We start from the raw sequence: 24,908 nt of genomic DNA on the forward strand, positions 1-24,908 counted from the left end.
GTGAGCGAGTGAAGCTTCATCTGTATTTACAGCCGCTCCCCATCGCTCACATTACCGCCTGAACTCCACCTCCTGTCAGATCAGCGGTGGCATTAGATTCTCATGGGAGCACAAACCCTACTGTGAACTGCGCATGCGAGGGATCTAGGTAGCGCACTCCTTATGAGAATCTAATGCCTGATGATCTGAGGTGGAGCTGAGGCAGTGATGCTAGCGCTGGGGAGCGGCTGCAAATGCAGATCATCATTAGCAGAGAGGTTTGACTGCACAGAGACCATCATAAATCAGTTGCTTGCAGACTCATATCAAAACCCTGTCAGTGCGTGGCAAGTGACAATTAAGCTGCATCTGGTGGCAGGCTTTATAGTGGCAAGTGAGTTGATGTACTTCAACTGTACAGCTGCATCTGGTGGCAGGCTTTAAGTCAGAATCCGACACTTATTTTAGTCCACGCGTAGCCCAACCCACACCTGAGCCCCAAGCTCAGGGCTCCCACTGATTCTGCATTATGGTGAGTTGTATAATTATTTCATTATATATTACAATGTAATAATAATAGAAATAAAGTGCATAATAAGTGTAATGCACCTGAATCATCCCGAAACCACTCCCCCTCCCCAAACCCAGTCCATGGAAAAATTGTCTTCCACGAAACTGGTCCCTGGTACCAAAAAGGTTGAGGACCGCTGATGTACACTATTTCTCAATGAAGCTTTATTTGTTAAAAAGGCATTCTTAAGTTCTCAGAGTAGAGCTACCTGAGATATTTGTCGACAATATCACTGACTGACTGCATAATGAGGAAGAAGATAGCTGCTTAAGAGCTTTAGGACTGTAAGAAAGTCAACAATCTAGGTCCACTCTTACCATCTAATGCCTATGTTTAGTTGGCATTTAAAAGGCACTGAATATCTTTCAAAGTTTACAAAGATTTATCCAGGAAGAATTTCTCTCCTTTTGGAGGAAACTTGTGAATTTAGAAGCTCATATAATGAACTCAAGGTGAACGAAACTGTGTCACAATCTTGGGTTATCAGAAATTCTGAACATTACAATCCAATAAATGCAAAGATTCTGAAAGACAAATTAAAAAGGCCCAAAATTGTTCCCGAAATACTCCGTACTGGTTGCTGTTAAATCCAGGTATTCTCGTTCAGCTGTCAAAATCCTAGAGTTGATTCGTGGAACAACATTTGGCTGATTCATGATATATTCTACCACATCTTGATCATGGGACAGTTCACCCTAGAGGAAAAAAAAAAAAGAAAACAGGGTGTGGGTGAGATGCACATTAAACAAATATGATCAATAATAATTTATTAGGACCTAAAAAATCATTAACTTTATAGTATCTTCTTATGTACTGGTAACAGCTAAAAATAAAAGTTACCACGTTATAGGTTCCTGTCATTGCCAAGCAAGGCACTTTATGTACAGTATCTCTAATCTGTTCAACAATGTGAGGAAGATGTGGTATAGAAAGGTTAAATAACTTACTCAAAGTCACAGAGCTAATGAGAAGTGAATATGAAACGCAAACCCATGTTTATTTGATCTCACCACAGAAACAAGCAAGCTCTAGAGACTAGTTGAAGAGTTAATACAAGCAAAAATCCATCCTGAGATCTACTCACAGTTAGCTTCTCTCTAAAGAAGAAAGCCAAATTACTTCTCTCAGGCAGTTAATATACATTGTAAAAAAAAAAAAAAAAAAAAAAAAAAAATCACCCCTTTTTCAATCTCAGGCATCCAAGTAATCCTACATTTCCAGAGTCACAATTACACTGGGGGAGAAGAAATCATTAATTAAAGAATTAATTAAAGAATCATTAATTCTTCCCTTTATACTTCTCATATTATAGAAATACTTGTACTGCATGAGGGTGATCTAATGTAAATGGCTGTGGAAACTTGCAAGTTTTTCACACTTAATATATTTCATACAAAACCATATTTCAACATAATTTTCAGGGGGAATAGATGTGAATCAAATACACACAATCAAGTCTTAAAAATTCCACTCAGGCATCTTCTGTGGCTACTTATCTCAAGAGCAATAACTCACAAATTCTCAAACTATAAGCCAATAATGAGCATATACACCAACCACATAATTCAAAAGACTTACAAAGGTAATCGATGACTTGCTATAGATGTAAGCTCATGTATAAAACTTTGGTCTCTATCATAAACCTGAACTGATTCCAATAAAAAGCCTAACTCAAGGAGGCAATCTGGCAAATCTATCAAAATTTTACATGTACATACCTTTTAATGCAGCTCACCTACACACACATACACACGCACACACAGTGGTTGTTTGCAGAAAGAAAAGATGAATGGCAGGGGAAGAGGAATGAATAAGTGACAGTTTCTCTTCATTTATACCTCTATACACATTTTGAATCTCACACTATCTGCATATCATATGCTTTTATATATAGTGAATTTAGTGCAAAATTTAAAATGTACATTATTACCCTTTGACACAATTCCAATAATTGGTATTTCTCAAAAAATTATAAAGTACAAAGATATACATATTAGAAGATTCACTGAGCATTATTTATAAAAGTGTACATCTACAAGCAACGTCCAACATTAAGGGATAAAATAAATGATTGTTCATTCTTAAAAAGGAATAGCAGCAATCTAAAAGTTTTAAGACAGAGTTGTTATGTTCAGAAATGCAGTGCTAAGATATATTCAATTAAAAAAGTAAGCTAAAAAGCTGAAAAATGCACATATACATATATATAAATCAATATACATAGAGACACACAGAAATATTTCTCTAGGGATGAGGGTAAGAACTTTCATTTTTACGTTATACAATTTAGTATTTCCCAAATTTAGTATTTTCTAAATATGTGTGGAAGCACATATAACTTTTGTCATAATATTTAAATTCTTATCTAGCCAAACCCATTCATTTCATGTTTCATTCCTGGAGCTCCATGAAGAACAAATTCCTTAACAAAACTACTGGGATCTATTCTTATTCATGAGGAGACATGCAACCAAATTTGTCCAACATTTTTTTGTGTGTGTATAAATGCCTTAACAGTCAGCACAAGAAATAGCTTCTTTCAAAAATACTGCTTGTTTTTTTTTTTAAACAAATGATGCTAGGAAAATTGGACATCCACATGCAAAAGAATAAAGTGAGCCCATTACCTCACAGCACACACAAAAACTAACTCAAAATATATCAAAGACATCAACATAAGAGCTAAAGTATGAAACTTTTAGAAGTAAACATTAGGGAAAATCTTCATGACACTGAATTTGACTATGATTTTTCTGATATGACACCAAAATCACAGGCAACAAAAAGAAAAAAGAGGTAAATAGGACTTCATCAAAAACTAATTTTAATACTTTAATATTCATATTTAAAATATTATGACAAAAGTTATTTGTGCTTCTACACATATTTAGAAAATACTAAACTTTGGATATTAAATTGTATAAAGTAAAAATGAAAGTTCTTCCCCTCATTCCAATCTCTAGAGGAATATTTCTGTGGTCTCCATGTATATTGATTTTATTTTTTTTTAACTTTTTGGCCATGCCACGCAGCATGTGGGATCTTAGTTCCCCGACCAAGGATTGAACCCACGCCCCCTGCAGTGGAAGCTCAGAGTCTTATCCACTGGACCGCCAGGGAAGTCCCATATTGATTTATACATAGGTATATGTGCATTTTTCACCCTATGTTTCTAACTGAATATACCTTAGCTCTGCATTTCTGAACATAATAACTCTATCTCAATACTTTGAGAATGCTGCATAATATTCCTTTTTACAAATGAACAGTAACATTTATTTCATCCTCTAATGTTGGACGTTACTTGTAGAAACTTTCGTGAATCAAAGGACACCATCAAGAAAGTGAAAAGAGAACTGACAGAATGGAAGAAAATATTTGCAAATCATATGTCTGATAAGGGATAAATATCCAAAATATATAAAGAACTCCTACACTTCAACATCAATTAACAAAAACCCATTTTGAAAATGGGCAAAGGACCCGAGCAGACATTTCTCCAAAGAAGATATACAAATGGCTAATAAGCACCTGAAAAGATGTTCGTTCAGTCTCATTAGTCCTTAGGGAATTGCAAATCAAAACCATAATGGGATACCACTTCACACCAACCAGAATGGCTATAATCAAAATGACAGAAACTAAGAGGTGGTGGCAAGGATGGGCTATGGAAAACACTTTGGTGGTTCCTCAAAATGTTAAACACAGACTTACTGTATGATCCAACAATTCCACTTCTACGTATATATCAAAAAGAATTGAAAGCAAGGACTTGAGCAGATAATTGTACACCAATGTTCACAGCAGCATTATTCACAATAGCCAAAAGGGGGAAACAACCCAAATGTCCATCAACATTTGAATGAATAAACCAAATGTGGTATATACATCATTTAATCTTAACAGGAAGGAAATTCTGATACATGCTGCAACATGAACCTTAAAATAAGCAAAACACAAAAGTGACAAACACTGTATGACGCCACTTACATGAAATACCTGGAATAGGCAAACGCATAGACACAGAAAGTAGAATAGTGGAATCGCAGTAGGAAAAGTTACCTTTATGACATTTTAACTTGCCCTATCACTATCTACTTGTCCCCAGCTATGCAGGAGCCTTGAAAACCAACAGCCCTGCAATAAAGGTGAAAACCAGCAGACTAGGAAAGTCCCCAGGCATTCTCTTTTATTGAGCGGAATCAGTGCCAAGTGCCTTTTTCCTGGAGGTGTTTGTCAAAAACAATCAGGAGTAACTGTTTAATGTCTCAGTTGTTTGGTGACAGCAGTTGGGTTAACATAAAGCTGGCCAAAAAGAGCAGAAGAAAAAGCTAGGGAATGAGATGTCTATGAGGGATTTTGAAAAGTTCTCATATTCCTTGGAATCTAAAAGGCCACGTGCATGGTGGCCAGGGGTGTGTACACGCCCAGGAAAAATCTTTGAAGGCCCTAAACTCTTGGCTCTAACTAACCTTGACACTCGAGCAAGCAAGAACTGAAGAGGCTAAGGCAGAGTTGTACACTGCCTGGCTGAGCGCCGAAGGCATACTCCAGCATGTACACAGACACACTTGGGAAAAACTGGGACACTTTCTTGGATTCATGCATTTAAGAAAATCTCTGTTTATTCATTAGTCGACCAATAAGCTAACAAACAGAGACTTAAGAGGCTACATGCGATAAAGAACACAGACTTTAAAGAATCAATACAGTAAACTCACTAAACAAACAACAGCTGCAACAACAAACCTTGGTAGGGCAAAGACCCTGATTTATGAAGGTGTCACATTACATTAATTAAAACGTCCAGTTATCAACAAATTTTAAAGACATGCAAAGAAACAAAAGTGTGACCCATAATCAGGAAAAGCAGCAGTTAGTACATACTGTTCCCGAGACAGTCCAAGCATTAGACTTAATACACAAAGTTTTAAAATCAGCTATTTAAATATATTCAAAGAACTAAAGGAAATTCTATCTAGCAAACTAAAGGTAAGTTTGAGACTCGTGTCTCACCAAATAGACAATATCAATAAAAAGAAAAATTATGGAAAAGAACCAAATAGAAAAACTGGAGTTAAAAAATATAATAACTGAAATGAAATATTCACTAGAAGAACTCAGCAGAATATTTCAGCTGACAGTAAAAAGAATCAGTGAACTTTAAGATACACCAACTAAGATTATCCAGTGTAAGGAACAGAAAAAAAGAAACCTGTGGGACAGTAAACAGTATCAATGTATGTATACATCAAGAAGGAAGAGAGGGAAAGAAAGTACAGTGTGTAATAAAGAATTTGGCTAGCTCCCTGGTTCCTGGAAGGTAACCTCTTAATCCTGAAATTTCCTGAATGATAGGAGTGGTGTCTTTGTTATTTATGCAGGGCCCTTCAGACCACACCTGATAGTTTATACTAAAGAGGTGATTCGTGGTGGTGGGCCCTCAGGTAGTTTATGCTAACAAGATGACTCAGAATGCAGGCTGCCTAGGCCAGAAAGACAAATCATGTGTTCAGAGGATTGGTGTTTTGAGCAGCATGACCTGCAGAAACAGGAGGGGGGCTAGAGACTGAGTTTAGTCACATGGCCAACGATTCAATCAACAGTGGCTATGCAGGGACTTCCCTGGTGGCTCAGTGGTTAAGAATCCACCTGCCAATGCAGGGGACACGGGTTCGATCCCTGGTCCGGGAAGATCCCACATGCCGCAGAGCAACTAAGCCCGTGCACCACAACTACTGAGCCTGCGCTCTAGAGACCGTGAGTCACAACTACTGAGCTCGTGTGCCACAACTATTAAAGCCCACTTGCCTAGAGCCTGTGTTCCACAACAAGAGAAGCCACTGAAATGAGAAGACCGTGCACCACGACAAAGAGTAGCCCCCACTTGCCACAACTAGAGAAAGCCTGCGCGCAGCAACAAAGACCCAACACAGCCAAGAAAAAAAAAAAAAAGAATCCACCTGCCAATGCAGGGGACATGGGTTTGAGCCCTGGACCGGGAAGATCCCAAGTGCCGTGGAGCAACTAAGCCCGTGGGCCACAACTACTGAGCCTGCGCTCTAGAGCCCACGAGCCACAACTACTGAGCCCACATGCTGCAACTACTGAAGCCTGTGCACCTAGAGCCCATGCTCCACAACGAGAGAAGCCACCGGAATGAGAAGCCTGCACATCACAACAAAGAGTAGCCCCTGCTCGCTGCAACTAGAGAAAGCCCGTGCACAGCAACGAAGACCCAACGCAGCCAAAAAAAATTTTTTTAATTATATGTATATATATATATATATATATATATATATATATATATATATATATATATAGTGGCTATGCAATGAAGCCCCAATAAAAACTCTGGACACCAAAACTTGGCTGAACTTCCCTGGTTGGCAACATGCCACATGTTATCACACATCAGTGAGCTGGGAGGATAATACATCCTGACTTCATGGGGAAAAGACACAGCATTTTTACATCTGGAACCTTCCCAAGCTTTGCTGTGTGCACCCTACTCTTTGGCTGGTTCTGATACATATTCTATTACTATAACGATGCTAATTGTAAAGATAGCACTGTCCTGAGTTCTGCAAGCCATTCTAGCAAATTATCAAAACTGAGGGAACGCCAGCATTTGTAGCCAGTTGATCGTAAGTAACAGTGGCCTGAGGATCTCTGAACTTGGGGCTGGTGTCTAAAGTGGAGACAATCTTGTGGAGAACTATGTCCTTAATCTGTCAGGACTATGGCCTAACTCTGAGTAGTGTGGTATCAGAAGTCATTACAGGCCAAAACACTGTTAGAAGAAATACAGGGTAAAAAGTTCCCAGATGTGATGGAAAATGGTAATTTACATATCTAAGAAATGTAATGAGGGTATATCCATATAATGTATGCTTTTCAGTCTCAGCACTATTGACATTTTGGACTAGATAACTCTTTGGAAAGGGAGGTGCTGTCCTGCTTCTTTGGAAGGGGGAGGGGCTGACCTGAGCATTTAAGAGGTTTAGCAGCATCCCTGATTCCTGCTCACTAGATGCCAGTAGCACCCCTCCCTTCCCCCAGTTATGACAACCAAAAATGTCTCCGGACGTTGACAAATGTGCCGCCAAGTGGGGTAAAATTGTTCCTTCTTACCGAGACCCACTTATGTGATGGAATACTACACAGCTGTCCTCAAAAACTGAGAATACGCTATGCACTGAATTAGAAAGACTCATAACATGCATTTTGTTAAGTGAAAAAAACCAAGGTGTAGAATAGTTACGTAATTTGCTACCACTTTTGAATAAAGGTTGGGAAGGAGTAAATATTCATTGCTAGCATACAGATACAAAAATGCTTTGGAAGAACTCAGAGGAAACTTAAAACAGCAATTACCTATTATTGGAAGGTGGGTAGATGAATGGCTATATACAGAGGGAGATTTTTTAATTTTATTTTTTATGATGATTTAATAATCATGGGAATTTTTAAATACTTAAATACATTGATCAAAACTGACAAATCATTTGAGTCTTTCCATTAGCTCTGTCTTAATAATCGTCACTTACAAGGGTGCCAGACCTTGATTTCCCTCTCAAGCTACTGAGAATCCTCAAGTGTACTGAGATTTTCTTTGCCTATACATTGGTTTGGGCCCCTGAAACATCTGTACAGTGAGTCATATTTTGATGTCTTGAAAAGTGGAACACTAAGGGAGTGGAAATACTGTAGTTTGGTGTAAAAAACAAATGAGCAAGAAAGAAATGTAAAGTACTATAAGAAAAACTCAAGAGTTCCACACCTAGACATGTCCTTGTCATCTGAAAGATGACAGTATTTTCTATACAGAAAATGTTAAAGAATCCACAAAAAAAATCTTAGAGCTAATAAACAATGTCAACATGGTTACAGCATATAAGATCAATATATAAAAATCCATTGCATTTCTATTCACTATCAATGAACTATCCAAAAATTAAATTAAGGAAACAACTACATTTACAACAGCATCAAAAAGAGTAAAATATAAAATACTAAGGAATAAATTTAACAAAAGAAGTGTAAGACTTCTTCACTGAAAACGATAAAACATCATTAAAAGAAAGTAACAAGACCTAAATAAATGGGAAAACATCCTGTGTTCATGGGTTAGAAGACTCAATATTATTAAGATGTCAATAGTCCCCAAATTGATCAACAGATTCAACACAATTCCTATCAAAATCCCAATGGCCCCTTTTTTGCAGAAACTGACAAGCTGATCTTAAGATTCTTATGGAACTGAAAGGGACACAGAAGAGCCAAACCTTTTTTTTTTTTTTTTTAAAGGAACACCAACAGTCCAACCCAAACTTTCATTTAGATAAAAATCATTTCTCCATTGCATTAAGGGCATAGTCAGGCTAAAGAATAGCCTTGTTTTCATTAGTAGCCATGTCACACTACACAGCCACGGTAATATTTATGGTGAGCTTGACATTTTCTCTCAGTATCCTAGCTAAGTCCTTTATACTTTTGTAACTAAAGAGCCCAGACTGGGACTTTTTCTAAAAACGTTAGAAGTCTGCTCCAAAGGAGAAATGATGTCTCCACCTCCACAAACTAAAAATTGTCAACACACTGCAAATATTAACATTGCAGTTACAAACGTCCACGAGGAAGGGAGCGTCCCCAGCCATCACCTTATTACCACATGTATGAGTGTGTACGTACACGCTTGTGTGCACATGCGTGCGTTTTGTGTACGCATTAAAGACTGGTAACATGTACAGAATCACAAATGGTGGCTAAATCTAAGAGACTGTGGGCTATGTTAATTTTCTTTTATTTGCTTTTTTGGGTTTCTTTTTGCTTGGATTTTACGATTCGTCTGAAAGTGGAACAAGCACAAAGCACACATGCAAAGCTGAGCTTTAGGAGCTTTTTGTTGGTTTTAAGCCCCTAATATTTTATTTTCCTTTTCCTTGATCTTTCTCCTAAAAAACAAAGCCCCACATGTCTGATTAATTGAGGTTTCAGTTAATCAAATTTCACTAGGGATTTTACAAATTCTATAGACAACTGTCTGTAAGCTGAGCTGATGCAAAATGGCAGATGGGGCTGTCTGACCACAGAGAAGAGTCTGGTGAAAAGAGGAGACTAAAAAGCAGAGGTATTCATTTAAATCAATGGGATTTGGAATCAGAAGAGCTCCTTTCTAAAAACATTCATTTTAGCAAAGAGTAAGTTGAAATTTGTGAAGTTTATTTAAAACTACACAATGAGTTTTGAAACCACAAGGGCACGTAATTATCTTGTCTGTAGCTAACTCTTTGAACTCAAATCTGACTTTTTAAAAATATTCATTTTAATCTTCAAACTTTAAATCAACTGTTTTTCTCTGTGCTTGAGCAGTTTCCCATCTGTGAGGTGGTAAACAGGCTAGTGCTTTTTTAAAAACTTTTTTATTTCATATTAGCAATACATATTCATTGATGAAAATATAATACAGAAGAGCCCAAAGAAAAACAATCATCCATAATCTCGCCATGCTGTTCATGAAAAAGCTTCTCATTTGAGGTATTTATTTCCAGCCTAACACACACACAGACATACACATATACACATACAGACATACTTACATATGAACACACCTACCCAGCCACACTCACATATACACAGTAACAGGATCAGTCTGGCCACACTACTTTATAATCCACTTGCCAGAACTTGGCAACATGTTATAAACATATCTTTAGATAGTCTTAGTTAACATCTTTTTAATGGCTACATTGTGCTCCATCATATTGTTGGATATTTAAATTATTTCTAATTCTTTGCTATCATAATGACTGCTTCACTGTACATTTATATATTTCATATTCATATATGTTTGTGTATTTAATATTCACAGAAGAGCCAAACATTCTTAAAAAAGAAAAGCTCAAAGTTGGAAAACTCACACTTGATTATGACAATAATCAAGACTGTGAGGTCCTTACACAGAAAAAGATATATAGGTTAATGGAAAACAAGAGACAGTCCAAAAATAAACCTATACATTAGTGGGCAATTTATTTTTGACAACGGTACCATGACAATTTAATGGGGAAAGACTACTCTTTTCAATAAATGGTGCTGGGGCAACTGAATATTCAAAAAGATACCCAAGTTGCATGTCTCAAATTGAATAGGGAAAAAGAGTTGGAATCCTACCTCACTCCATATACAAAAATTAACTGAAGATGGATCAAAGAACTAAATGTTAAGAGAAAAATACTCAGAAGAAAACACAGAAATCTTCATGACCTAGGATTAAGTAAGAGTTTCTTACATATGATACAAATAATACAAGTAAGGACAACAAAAAAAAGTAAACTGAACTTAATCAAAATTTAAAACATTTGTGCTTTAAAAGACACTACCAAGAAAGTAAAAAGACAAACCAGAAAATGAGAGAAAATATTTGAAAATCATAAATAATATGGAATTCATGTCCAGAACATACAAAGAACTCTTGTAACAGTAATAAAACAAATAACCCAATTAAACACAGGCAAATAATCTGAATAGACACTTCTCCAAAGAGAAATAAATGGTCAATAAGCATAGGAAACAATGCTCAACATCATTCATGGTTGAGTAATGCAAATCAAAACCACAATGAGATACCACTTCACACCCACTAGGCTATAATCGAAGAGACAGACAATACCAAGAATTGGCTAGAATTTATAGAAAATGGAACCTGCATACATTGCTGAGAGGAATGTATAAGGGTGCAGGTGCTTTGGAAAACAGTCTGGCAGTTCTGTTAAAAATGGAATTACTATTAAAAATAGAATAACTACATGAGCAGGCAATTCCACTCCTAGGTGTATACCCAAGACAACTGAGAACGTATGTCTATATTAAAACTTTTACATGATTGCTTATAGCAGCAACATTATTCATAGTAGCCAAAAAAGTGGCAATAACCTAAATATGAATGGATAAACAAACTGGTATATCCATTGGAGGAACTATTATTTGGCCATAAAAAGGAATGAAGTACTGACACATGCTCCAACAAGGGTAAACCTTGAAAACATTATGCTAAGTTAAAGAAATCAGTCACAAAAGACCATATATTATATGAATCCCTTTATATAAAATGTCCCAAACAGGCAAATCCATAGAGACTGAAAACAGATTCATGGGTGCCAGGGGGTAGGGTAGGGGAAAATGGGGAGTGATTGCTGCTGGGTGTCAGGTTTATTTTAGGGGTGAGGATAATGCTCTGAAATTAGACAGTGGTGATAGTTGCATAATTCTGTGTAAACACTAAAACCCACTGCAGAGTCCACCTTAAAAGGCTGAGTTTTACGGCATGTAAGTTATATCTCAACAATAACTATATATATATAAAATATTTGAATTTTTCTGAGTCAAAATTCCTTACAGGTAGAACAAATGTCTCTTAGAATGGCTAAATTCTTAAGAATTTTTAAAATAAAATTTAATCTTGAAGCCAATAAAATTAGTTATTTCAAAAACAACGTACAGAAAGTCTCAGGGATATTTTCACTACAGCAGAACCTGCTGGGAGTCTGCAAGTCAATTATGAGTGGTGTATAGAAAACAGTGATACTTAAAGAATTTTATTGCCTACTACAGAGACTACAAAAATGTAAGCAAACCATTCTCTTTCAAAATCGGCCTTGAAACAGTACTTACCAAGTACACTGCTCTTTGAAAGAAGGTTGTAGTCTCCAGGATTTTGTGCACTGTGATGGTTTCCAGCTCATCAGGGCCTAGCTGCTCCTTTTCAAAGGGCATTCCATTGAGCAGGACAACAGGCAGTGGACCAACCCCAGTCTGCTCATAGTAGCCTCTTGCTTCCTGAAACACATGGGACCACAAACAGCATATTTTTGTCCTTCCTGAGACAAACGCAACAAAGCATATTTTTCACACATACATGTTCTAAAAAGAAAAAAAAAACAACAGAAATACGGAAACCAAGAAATAACTAAAGAAAAATTCTTTTAAAAATATATAAAGAACTAACACAACATTGTAAGTCAACTACACTCCAGAACATCATAGTTAATATCCTACTAGGTAAATCTGAGTTTAAATTACTGAGTTTTAATAAAACCACAAAACCTTATAAATCAGGAAGTGGTTGAAGATGGGGATGAGGGTAATTTTAAGCAGCCCAGGCTACCAGACCTGAATTACATATACTACAGCCCAAACTATACAACAGACTTTTCTGCAATGATGGAGATATTCTATCTTCACTGTCCAATGCAGTAACCACTAACCACATGTAGCTATTGAGCACATGAAATTAATTAATTTCCATTTTAAAAGCTCATGTGGCCAGAGGCTACCATAATGGGCAGCACAACTATAGACTGTCATAAATTATTAGTGCTCCTGGGCAGATAACTTGAGATGAAATATTTACACCCAATTCTAAATTTAAAAGGGTCCATATCACTAAACAAGAAGTTACACCTACAGAAAACAAAACAAGGTTGGTGGGAAAACAGTGCTCAAAAATTGCTCTATAATGTACTAAGCTCAATCTTTTGCCTTCTCCAGGACAAAAGAGGTTCCTTGGCAGGGAAGTACCAGGCGAACATATATATCTGAGACTTTTCCAACAATCGACATAGGTACATTCCCCCAGGTATCAACCACAGACCCAAGACTAAGATTTTAGAGTAAAAACTCTATTACTACCCAAGATATAAAAAAAGGTCTTTAAAGCATTCTTGTTAAACATCTTGTAACTGCTATCTTCTGAAAATAGCAGAATTTTAAAATATATAACCTTTTTAGATAGCACAAATAGAAAAGTACCTCAATTCGGTAACTAATACCAGTCATCAGCTTAGTTTCAGATCTAGCCACAGTGATGACTGATAGTACAGACTTATCTGATGGACTAACATGGCACAATGAGAAAGGCCTTCCAGGTTGATTTCTGCCATCTCTGTATATCATGGTTAAAACTTTTAAAATGTACACTCCCAAAACTGTTACATTAATTCTGTTCTTTGACATCTCACCTATCTCAAAGAAGTTCATAAAAACTCAATTTTAATATACTTTGAGCTTTGAAAATCAATACCCCAGGAAAACAAAACAAAATCCACATTATAACTCTCAGTGACAATAAGAAGTAAGTAACATTGGTTTTCTCTGAATGTGGCAACTGAGTAAAAGGCAAGAGTGGGAGGGAGATGTTTTGACTATAAACTTCCCATTTTTGCAACTTGCAAATAGATTATCAGACTAAAAATTAACAGAATACAGGCCAATTATCAGAGTCACACTTAAAAATTACATGTGAGAATTTCTACCAACTGATCACTAAAAATGTTAATTACACATAATTTTGAAACACTGACTACAAAGTCACGAATGAGCCATTCATAAATGATAACTGAGATTAATAAAGACTCAGAGTTAATATGCCAAATGTAAAATGTTTGCACTAATAAGTTAGAAGTTTTCTTACTTTGGCTTTGAAACATATGAATATGCACCTATCAGACTATATTCTCTTCAGTTCAAAAGATCTACTTTAATTGTACTACGTAGTTTTAGAAATGATTACTTCTTTCAAATACCAGGCATGGAAGATAACACAGCTTCAGATTTATACAAAAGGTACAGATATTCCTAAGTGTAATAACATTTGCTAACCGCACTCATTCCTCCTTTAAAAAAAAAAAATGCACTCGGGCTTCCCTGGTGGCGCAGTGGATAAGAATCTGCCTGGCAATGCAGGGGACACGGGTTCGATCCCTGGTCCAGGAAGATCCCACACGTCACGGAGCAACTAAGCCCGTGCGCCACAACTACTGAGCCTGCACTCTAGAACCCGCGAGCCACAACTACTGAGCCCATGTGCCACAACTACTGAAGCCCGTATTCCTAGAGCCCATGCTCCACAACAAGAGAAGCCACCGCAATGAGAAGCCCGCGCACCGCAACGAAGAGTAGCCCCCGCTCACTGCAACTAGAGAAAGCCTGTGCGCAGCAATGAAGACCCAACGCAGCCAAAAATAAAATTAAAAAAAAAAAATGCAGTCATTCCTCCTTTTCAAAAAAATCTATTTTTCTTGAGCTTTTTCATATGAGGGGTACAGCTCCTGCAACTTAAAAAATCTTATTGATCATTAGATTCTTAGGACCTCTGGGAATCTCACAACATCCTTCTCTTGGGAGTATATGCCTACTTAAATAGCTAGGTAATTACGATCTCTTTATATGGGAAGGGCCTCTAACCAGTAGAGATGAGGAAAATGGTCAAATCTGGGAAACTCCTGAGGAGCTAGGTCTGTGATACTCCCACTTGATTCTTCAGCAAAATCAAGATTTCAATGCATTAAAAGACAACGTGTAAAAATACCCTTTTCCCCGATTTGTCCACTACAGTCAATGTTTTTCAAGCAAATCCTTTTGATATAGCAATCATCCACAATAAAAAAGGCAACATGTACTTTTTCTTCAATAGGATGATAGAAAACCAGAGTTAAACATTTTCCAAAAGTGAAATATAAGAAAATTCCATTAATTTTCTCAAATATTCCCGAAGTGGCCCTTCTTTCCTTTTATTTCACCTTTTCTTTTTCTACAGAGTACTACTCAGGTTGTTTGTGAAAATGTGAAAAATCACTAGGTGCCCATATCAATAGTATTTTATTTAAAAAAAAAAAAAAAAAGGTAAGTGACTGAACAGAAGGTTGCAATACAATAATGGAAACATGTTCCGTCTAAACTGAGTAGCTCTCATGACCAGCTTCAACCCAAACCTTAAACCAAGGAGATTTAACACTGAGGCAGGAGTGATGTCAGTATCATGGCTGAATAAGACTTCCCTCATTAGTGTCTCCTCCACAGAAAAACAACAGTTTGGCATCTATCCACAGACAAAAGGGTCTTTGTGGGAGCTTTGGAATCCAGCACCATATGCCAAGAGGCCGGGAGAAGTGTTGCCCACCCGTGCAGCAGGTAATATGCAGAGGGACTTTGACCCTGGCTGTGGGCTCCGCCTTGACGCATGAGCTGGCTCCAGGGAACTCCTGGGAAAAACTATCTTAATCAATCACCCACAGACAAGACAGCCTCTGTGGAAGTCCAGGTTTCCAGCAAGAAGTTCCAGGACACCACTGGAGCAAAAAAATATGAATTTGGACACACTGGAGAGGGTAACAGCAACAGTCTGACTTTATTCACATCACCCCTCTCCCAAGGCAGTACAGCTTAGGGCCACAAGAGATCTTCTGAGCCTATGATTTCTCCCACAAGGGACATAAGAGCAAGGGTTGAGCACTCAACTTCCCCAGCTGTGTGGGATGCTGCCAAAGAGGCTCAATTCTCTCCCGTCCATCCAGAAGACTGAGTTGTGAGTGGCATCACCACGTGGGAAGAGGCTGGGAGGGCAGCAGACAGTGCGCTCATAGGGCATTTAAGGAAGGCAGATCCTACTTACTGCATCAACAAGCCCACCTATACACCCAGGACACCTCATCCACAGATGCCCCCAGATGGCTCATGGGCACCCCACAGTGCTCTGCACACACCTTACCCCCACATACCCACACCCTGTGGCTGGCTCCCAGTGCACAGTCCTGACAAGGGCAGCAAGAGTGAGCTTTGCCAGATGGATAGTGAGGACGTACAGAAAGCCAGTCCACATCAGTGGGCCAGAAAGAGACAAAAAACTTGAGCTTTAGTGCCACTTTGGGGAAAACAAAAAGGAGGTGGCCTGTCAGCACCCAGCCTGGGGGCAAATGTAGAATCAAGAGGAGTTACACAAGCTGCGGAATTCTGCACAAGAGGGAACAACAGCATGGAGCAGGTGCACCCACAGACATCCGGAGAAAGCCTCAAAATTCCTAGCAAGGCTCAAATGGAAGGTATTTCTCTCCCAAAGCAGAGTAGAGACTGGTAGAAGTGACTGCTACTTAAAATTGCAAGGAACATGAAAAATCAAGAGAGCATAACATCACCTAACGATTGCAATAATCTTCCAGTAACCAATCCCGAAGACATGGAGATCTGCAATTTACCCAATGAAGAATTCAAAATAGCTGTTTTTGGGAGACTCAATGAGCTACAAGAAGACACAGAAGGACAATTCAACAAAATCAAGAAAACAATACACAAACAAAATCAGAATTTTAACAAAGAGAGAGAGCATAACATAAAAAAGAACCAAACAGAAATTCTGGAGCTGAAGAATATAATGAATGAAATTTTAAAAATGATATAGCATTAACATCAGAGTGAAATCAAGCAAAAGAAAAAATCTACAAGTTAGAAGACAGGAGCTTTGCAATTATCAGTCAGAGGACAACAATAACAACAGCAACCGAAGAATTAAAGAAATGGTATATGGATAATTTTCAAATTACTGGAGTTCCAGAGAAGATGAGATAGAGAAGGGGGCAGAAAGCTTATTTAAAGAAATAATGGATAAGAACTTCCCAAATCTGGAGAGAGATTTGGATATCCAAGTTCCTGAAGATCATAGTTCACCAAAGAAAATAAATTTAAAGAGAACCTCTCCAAGACACATTATAATAAAACTATCAAAAGTCAAAACTAGACACTCTTAAGAGCAGCAAGAGAAGAAGCTTGTAACTTACCAGGGAAGGCTAACAATGGACATCTCAGTAAAAAAGTTGTAGGCAAGGAGTGAGTGGGATGATATATTCAAACTGCTAAAAGAAAAAACCGCCAACCAAGAATACTCTACCTGGCAAAGCTATCATCTAGAAATGGAGGAGAAATAAAGACATTCCCAGACAAACAAAAGCTAAGAGAGTTCATCATCACCAAACCTGCCTTACAAGAAATGCTGAAAGGAGTCCTTCAAGCTGAAATGAACGGACGTTAATTAGTAACATGAAAACGTATGAAAACATACAACACACTAGTAAAGGTAAGTATATAGTCAAATTCAGAATACCCTAACACTGTAATATGATGGTGTATTAACCACTTAACTCTATAAAGGTTAAAAGACAAGAGTATTCAGATGAAGCAAGAGAGGGCCCCCAACCATGAATTTTGAAGCAGTGCCCTCCATGCTCAAAGGGAATGTGGGATGGATGACAATTGCCTGAACTGCCCTCTAATGATGATGCTGTTCATGCAGAAAACTCCATCTTGCTGTTTTTCAATATAAAGAATATGCTGATGAGAAGCAAAAAAAGAAAGACGAGAGTACTAAAAGTAACTATAGATATAATAATTTGTTATTGAATACACAATATAAAGAGTTAAACTGTGCTGTCCAAAACAAAAAAGGGGAGGGAATAAAAGGGTAGTTTTTATATTTGATCAAAGTTAAGTCATCAACATAAAAGAGATTGTCTTATCTATAAAATATTTTATGTAAGACTCATAGTAACCACAAACAAAAATCTACAGTAGATTCACAAAAGATAAAGAGAAAGGAACCAAAGCATACCATTATGGAAAATCATCAGTTCATAAAGGGAGGCAGCAAGAGAGGAAAAAAGGAACAAGGGAAATATAAATCAGCCTCAAATAACTAATAAAATGGCACTACTATGTCCCTTACCTATCAATAACTACTCTAAATGTTCCTGCATTAAATTCCCCAATCAAAAGGCATAGAATGGCTGGATGGATTAAAAAGTAAGACCCAACTATATGAGTCTACAGTTCCTTGCAGCTTTAATGACACAAACAGACTCAAAGTGAAGGGATAGAAAAAGATCCACTTACGTAAGTGGAAACCAGAAGAGAGCAGGGGTAGCTGTATTTCTATCAGACAAAACAGAGTTTAAGCCAAAAACTATAACAAGAGATAAAAAGGTCATTATAAAATGATAATGAGGTCAATTCATTGAGAAGATTTAACAATTCTAAATATATATGCACCCAACATCAGAACACCTAAATATATGAAACGAATACTAACAGATCTCAAGGGAGAAAAAGACAACTATACAATGTTAATAGAGGAATTAAAGATATGGAAGCAGAAGACCGTAATTCAAAAAGAGACATGTACCACAATGTTCACTGCAACACTATTTACAATAGCCAGGACATGGAAGCAACCTAAGTGTCCATCAACAGATGAATGGATAAAGAAGATGTGGCACATATATACAATGGAATATCAGTCAGTCATAAAAAGAAATGAAATTGAGTTATCTGTAGTGAGGTGGATGGACCTAGAGTCTGTCATACAGAGTGAAGTAAGTCAGAAAGTGAAAAACAAATACCGTATGCTAACACATATATATGGAATCTAAAAAAAAAAAATGGTTCTGATGAACCTAGGGGCAGGACAGGAATAAAGACACAGAGGTAGAGAATGGACCTGAGGACATGGGGAGGGGGAAGGGTAAGCTGGGACGAAGTGAAAGAGTAGCACTACATATATACACTACCAAATGTAAAATAGATAGCTAGTGGGAAGCAGCTGCATAGCACAGGGAGATCAGCTCAGTGCTTTGTGACCACTTAGAGGGGTGGGATAGGAAGGGTGGGAGGGAGGCGCAAGAGGGAGGGGATATGGGGATAAATGTATACTTATAGCTGATTCACTTTGTTATACGGCAAAAACTAACACAACACTGCAAAACAATTATACTCCAATAAAGATGTTAAAAAAAATAAAATAAAAACAAAGATATGGAAGCAACCTAAATGTCCATCAAGAGATGAATGGATAAAGAAGATGTAGTTTACATACACAATGGACTCCTACTCAGCCATAAAAAAAATGAAATTTTGCCATTTGCAACAACATGGATAGACTTGGAGGGCATTATGCCAAGTGAAATAAGTCAGACAGAGAAAGACAAATCCTGTATGATCTCACTTACATGTGGAATCTATAAAATACAGCAAACTAGTGAATATAACAACAACAACAAAAAACAGACTCACAGATATAGAGAACAAATAAGTGGTTACCAGTGGGGAGAGTGAAGGGGGGAGGGACAAGATGCAGATAGAGGATTAAGATGTATGTTATGGGGACTTCCCTGGTAGCACAGTGGTTAAGAATCCACCTGCCAATGCAGGGGACACGGGTTCAAGCCCTGGTCGAGGAGGATCCCACATGCCACGGAGCAACTAAGCCCGTGTGCCACAACAACTGAGACTGCGCTCTAGAGCCTGCGAGCCACAACTACTGAGCCTGTGTGCCACAACTACTGAAGCCCGCGCGCCTAGAGCCTTTGCTCTGCAACAAGAGATGCCACCGCAATGAGAAGCCTGCACACCGCGAAGAAGAGTAGCCCCTGCTCACCGCAACTAGAGAAAGCCCATGGGCAGCAACAAAGACCCAACGCAGCCAAAAATAAATAAATAAATGAATTTATTTTTTAAAAAACTGTAAATAAATTTTTTTAAAAAGATGTATATTATATATACATAATACATATCTTCCAGGATAACCTAGAAGAAATGGATAAATTCCTAGAAACATAAAACCTACCAAGACTGAATCATGAAGAAATAGAAAATCTGGACAGACCAATAATAAGTAAGGAGTCTGAATCAGTAATGAATATCCTCCCAACAAAGAAAAGCCTAGGACCACATGGTTTCCTTAGTGAGTGCTACAAAACATTTAAAGAGGAATTAAAACCAGTCCTTCTCAAACTCTTCCAAAAAACTGAAGCAAACAGAACATATTTTATGTGGCCAGAGTTACCCTAATAACAAAACCAAACAAAGACAACAGACAAAAAAGAAAATTACAGGCCAATATCTCTGATGAACACAGATGCAAAAATCCCCAACAAAATATTAGCAAACTGAATTCAACAATACATCAAAAGGATCATACACAGTGGCACAGTGGTTAAGAATCCGCCTGCTGGGACTTCCCTGGCAGTCCAGTGGTTAAGACTTTGCCTACCAATACAGGGGGTGTGGGTTTGATCCCTGGTCAGGGAGCTAAGATCCCACATGCCTCACAGCCAAAAAACCAAAACAGAAGCAATATTGTAACAAATTCAATAAAGACTTTAAAAATGGTCCACATCAAAAAAAAAAAAAAAAAAGAAAGAAAGAATCCACCTGCCATTGCAGGGGACACGAGTTGGAGCCCCGGTCCGGGAAGATCCCACATGCTGTGGAGCAACTAAGCCTGTGCACCACAACTATTGAGCCTGCGCTCTAGAGCCCATGAACTACAACTACTGAGCCTGCATGCCACAACTACTGAAGCCTGCGCACCTGGAGCCCATGCTCCACAAAAAGAGAAGCCCATGCACCGCAATGAAGAGTAGCCCCTGCTCACCACAGCTAGAGAAAGCCCGCACACAGCAACGACGACCCAAGGCAGCCAAAAATAAATAAATAAAATTTTTTTAAAAAGATGATCTTCAAAAAAAAAAAAAAAAAAGAAGGACCATACACCATAATCAAGTGAAACATATTCTAGATATTCTAGGGATGAAAGGATGATTCAACATCCCCACATCAATCAACGTGATACGCCACATTAACAAAATGAATGATAAAAACCACATGATCATCTCAATAGATGCAGAAAAACCATTTGAGAAGATTCAACACCCATTTATGATATAAACTCTCAGTGAAGTGGGTATAGAAGGGACATACCTCAATGTAATAAAGGCCACATACAACAAATCCACAGCTAACATCATACTCAATGGTGAAAAACTGAAAGCTATCACTCTAAGATCAGGAACAAGACAAGGATGCCCACTCTCACCACTCATTTTCAACCCAGTATTTAAAGTCCTAGCCAGAGCAATGAGGTAAGCAAAAGAAATAAAACACACCCAAATGGAAAGAAGAAGTAAAACTGTTACTGTTTGCAGATGACATGATTTTATGTGCAGAAAACCCTAAAGACTCCACCAAAAAATTACTGGAAGTAATAAACAAATACAATAAAGTTGCAAGATATAAAATCAATACACAAAAATCTGTTGCATTTCTATACGCTAGGCAGAAAGAGAAATTAAGAAAACAATCCCATTTATAATCACAGTAAATTTAACCAGGGAGGTGAAAGACGTACCCTGAAACCTGTAAGACTGTTGAAAGAAACCAAAGAAGACACAAATAAATGGAAAGATATTTCATGCTCATGGACTGGAAAATTTAACATTGTTAAAATGTCCATATTAAGGGACTTCCCTGGCAGTCCAGTGGTTAGCACTCTGCACTTTCACTGCTGTGGGCCCTGGTTCAATCACTGGTTGGGGAACAAAGATCCTGCAAGCCATGCCTCACGGCCAAGAAAAAAATAAATAAAGCCAATTAAACACACACACACACACACACACACACACACACACACACACACACACACAACAACAACAACAACAAAAGGGATTTCCCTGGCGGTCCAGTGGCTAAGACTCCACACTCCCACTGCAAGGGGTGCGGATTCAATCCCTGGTCAGGGATGCCACATCCTGCATGGTGCAGCCAAAAATAAATAAATAAAATGTCCATATTACCTAAGACAATTTACATTACAGATTCAATGTAATCCCTATCAAAATACCAAGGACATTTTTCACAGAAGTAGAACAAAAATTCTGAAATTTATACAGAAACAGAAAAGACCCTGAATAACCAAAACAATCCTGAGAAAAAGAACAAAGCTGGAGGTACCACATTTCCTGACTTCAAACTATATTACAAAGCCATACTAATCCAAACAGCATGGTATTGGCAGGAAAACAGATACACAGATCAATGAAACAGAATGAGAGCCTAGAAATAAAACCAAACATATATGGACAATTTATGACAAAGGAGCAAAGAACATACAATGGAGAAATGATATCTCTTCAATAAATGGCGTTGAGAAAACCGGACAGCCACATGCAAAAAAAAAAAAAAAAAAAAAATGAAACTAGACCACTACCTCACACCATACACAAAAATTAACTCAAAATGAATTTAAAAACTTTAATGTAAGACCTGAAACCGTAAAAGTCCAAGGAAAAAAAAGGCAGTATCCTCTCTGACATCCATCTTAGCAATATCTTTTTAGATATGTCTCCTCAGGCAAGGAAAACAAAAGCATAAATAAACAGATGTAATTATATCAAATGAAAAAAGCTTCTGCACAGCAAAGAAAACCATCAATAAAATGAAAAGACAACCTACCCAATGAGAGAATATATTTGCAAATAATATACCCAATAAGAGGTTAATATGTAAAATATATAAAGATCTCATACAGCTCAAGAACAACAACAACAAAAACAACCTGATTAAAAAATGGGCAGAGGACCTGAATAGACATTTTTCCAAAGAAGACATACAGACGGCCAACAGGCACATGAAAGGTGTTCAACATCACTACTCATCTTGGAAATGCAAATCAAAACCACATGAGATATCACCTCACACTTGCCAAAATGACTATTATCAAAAACACAGACAAAGCAAATGTTGGTAAGTATGTGGAGAAAAGAGAATCCTCTTGCACTGTTGGAATGTAAATTGGTACAGCCACTATGGAAAACAGTATGGAGATTCCTCAAAAAAATTAAGAATAGAATATGATCCAGTAATTCCACTTCTGGTTATTTATCCAAAGAAAGTGAAAACACTAATCCAAAAAATTATATGCACTCTTATGTTCATCATGGCATTGTTTACAATAGCCAAGATACAGAAACAACCCAAGTGTCCATCAACAGGTGAATGGATAAAGAAGACATGAGATATACATACACACACACAAACACACATACACACAATAGAACACTTCTCAGTCATAAAAAGAAGATGAAATCTTGCCATCTGTGACAACATGGATGGACCTTGAGGGTATTAGGCTAGTGAAATAAGTCAGACAGAGAAGGACAAATACCATAGGATTTCACTTACACGTGGAATATAAAAAACTAATAAACAAACAAAACAAAATAACTGAACAAACCAAACCAAACAAAAACAAACATGTAACAAAGTAGTGGATACTGGGGGTGGGGAAATGAGTAAACGGGATCAACTGTACAGTGATGAATGGAAACTAAATTTTTGGTGGTAGGCAAGCTGTAGGGGATACAGAAGTAGAAATATAATGTTGTACACATGAAACTTACATAATGTTACAAATCAATGTTACCATAATAAAATTATATTAAGTTAAAATAAGTGGAAGGAAGGAAGGAAACGAAAACAAACTGAATGACTAGAAAAACAAAACAGTGAAAGGCTAAAAAACAACTGGTGTTGAATTGGGTGTGGGTAAGACTTCAGAGGGAGATTATAAAATCTAGGATTCTGTACTCAGATAAAAGAGAAAGTATAAACAATGCATTATCAGTATGGTTTCTAATGAAATGATGGCTCAGATCTCAAACAGATGAACCAAAGGCCTTGTCCTTCATTCAAAAACATGAAAAAAAGCTGGTAAATAAATATACTTTTTTATTGTTTTAAATTGTTTCAGAAATGTATTTTGATTCCTTGCCTTAACATTTGTTTTCAATAAACTGACCACCTTGTTCCTGCTTACAATAAAGGTCCTTCACTATATTTAATGTCTCACTATTATCTTTAAATAAAGATTTTAAAATATTTCCCTATATCCTTATTATGAGACTTTGCCATTCTGTTTATTACATTTCCTATTGCATTTCCATCTTTAGCCTAAACAATTAAATACGTGACACACATTAGGCACACACATCATACCTGACAAGCATACATCATATACTTCCAACAGATTTTATCCAGAACATATATCACTCAAGTACTACCAATGCATTATAAAGTGAAATTATTTTTCAATTGAATAGTTAATAGGCCAGCTAAGAATCAACGATATCTTCACAGAATTGAAATATAAATTATATTTGCAGAGACAGAAAAGTGACCAAGTTTCTAAATTTTTAAATGCTAAGTACCTAAATATTTCACCATCACCACCTTTATTAACAGTAACCCCCAATAATAAGGAGAGATAAGGAAAGTATAGTGGTGCAGTCAAATGAGAAGTGCCAGAGAATGTTTACCTTCCGATTCTGATCGTAAGCAGAGTCAATCCCCAAAATGCTATTCACTTCCACATATGGATATTTCTTCTCCAGGACACTGACCACATGTTCAACTTTAACTTTTTCTCCAGTCCTTACTTTGTTATATATCTGAAGAAAGAAAAACCAGGTAACCAACTACACTTTCACATGTAAATTTCGGAGTATTTATTACAAAAGATTTCAGAATGTAGAGGAAAATGAAAACAATAGCTAATTCTCTTAAAAAGAGCAAATGGGCCATATTAGCAATTCTCCCTTTTCCACATACTTCCTTATGCCTTCTTAGGTTAGAAACTACATATTCTTAAAATGACTCAATCAGTTCATATTCACATTAAGTCCCAAACGCAAAAATG

The 24,908-nt window shown here is 37.3% G+C and overlaps 1 protein-coding gene across 2 annotated transcripts in view; it reads right to left on the reverse strand.

Annotated features, from left to right (window-relative positions):
• The window catches only part of UGGT1 (UDP-glucose glycoprotein glucosyltransferase 1), a 107,310-nt gene that overhangs the window by 42,573 nt on the left and 39,829 nt on the right, over positions 1–24,908 (reverse strand). For both annotated transcript variants that reach the window (XM_036857086.1, XM_036857085.1), the window contains exons 17-19: positions 24,529–24,660; positions 12,227–12,391; positions 1,125–1,245 (exon numbers count right to left, since the gene is read on the reverse strand). In XM_036857086.1, coding sequence (XP_036712981.1) covers positions 1,125–1,245; positions 12,227–12,391; positions 24,529–24,660 — 418 coding nt within the window. The remainder of the gene's footprint in view (positions 1–1,124; positions 1,246–12,226; positions 12,392–24,528; positions 24,661–24,908) is intronic.

Source organism: Balaenoptera musculus, chromosome 7 (assembly GCF_009873245.2).
Source record: "Balaenoptera musculus isolate JJ_BM4_2016_0621 chromosome 7, mBalMus1.pri.v3, whole genome shotgun sequence".
In the NCBI taxonomy this organism is placed as follows: Eukaryota; Metazoa; Chordata; class Mammalia; order Artiodactyla; family Balaenopteridae; genus Balaenoptera; species Balaenoptera musculus.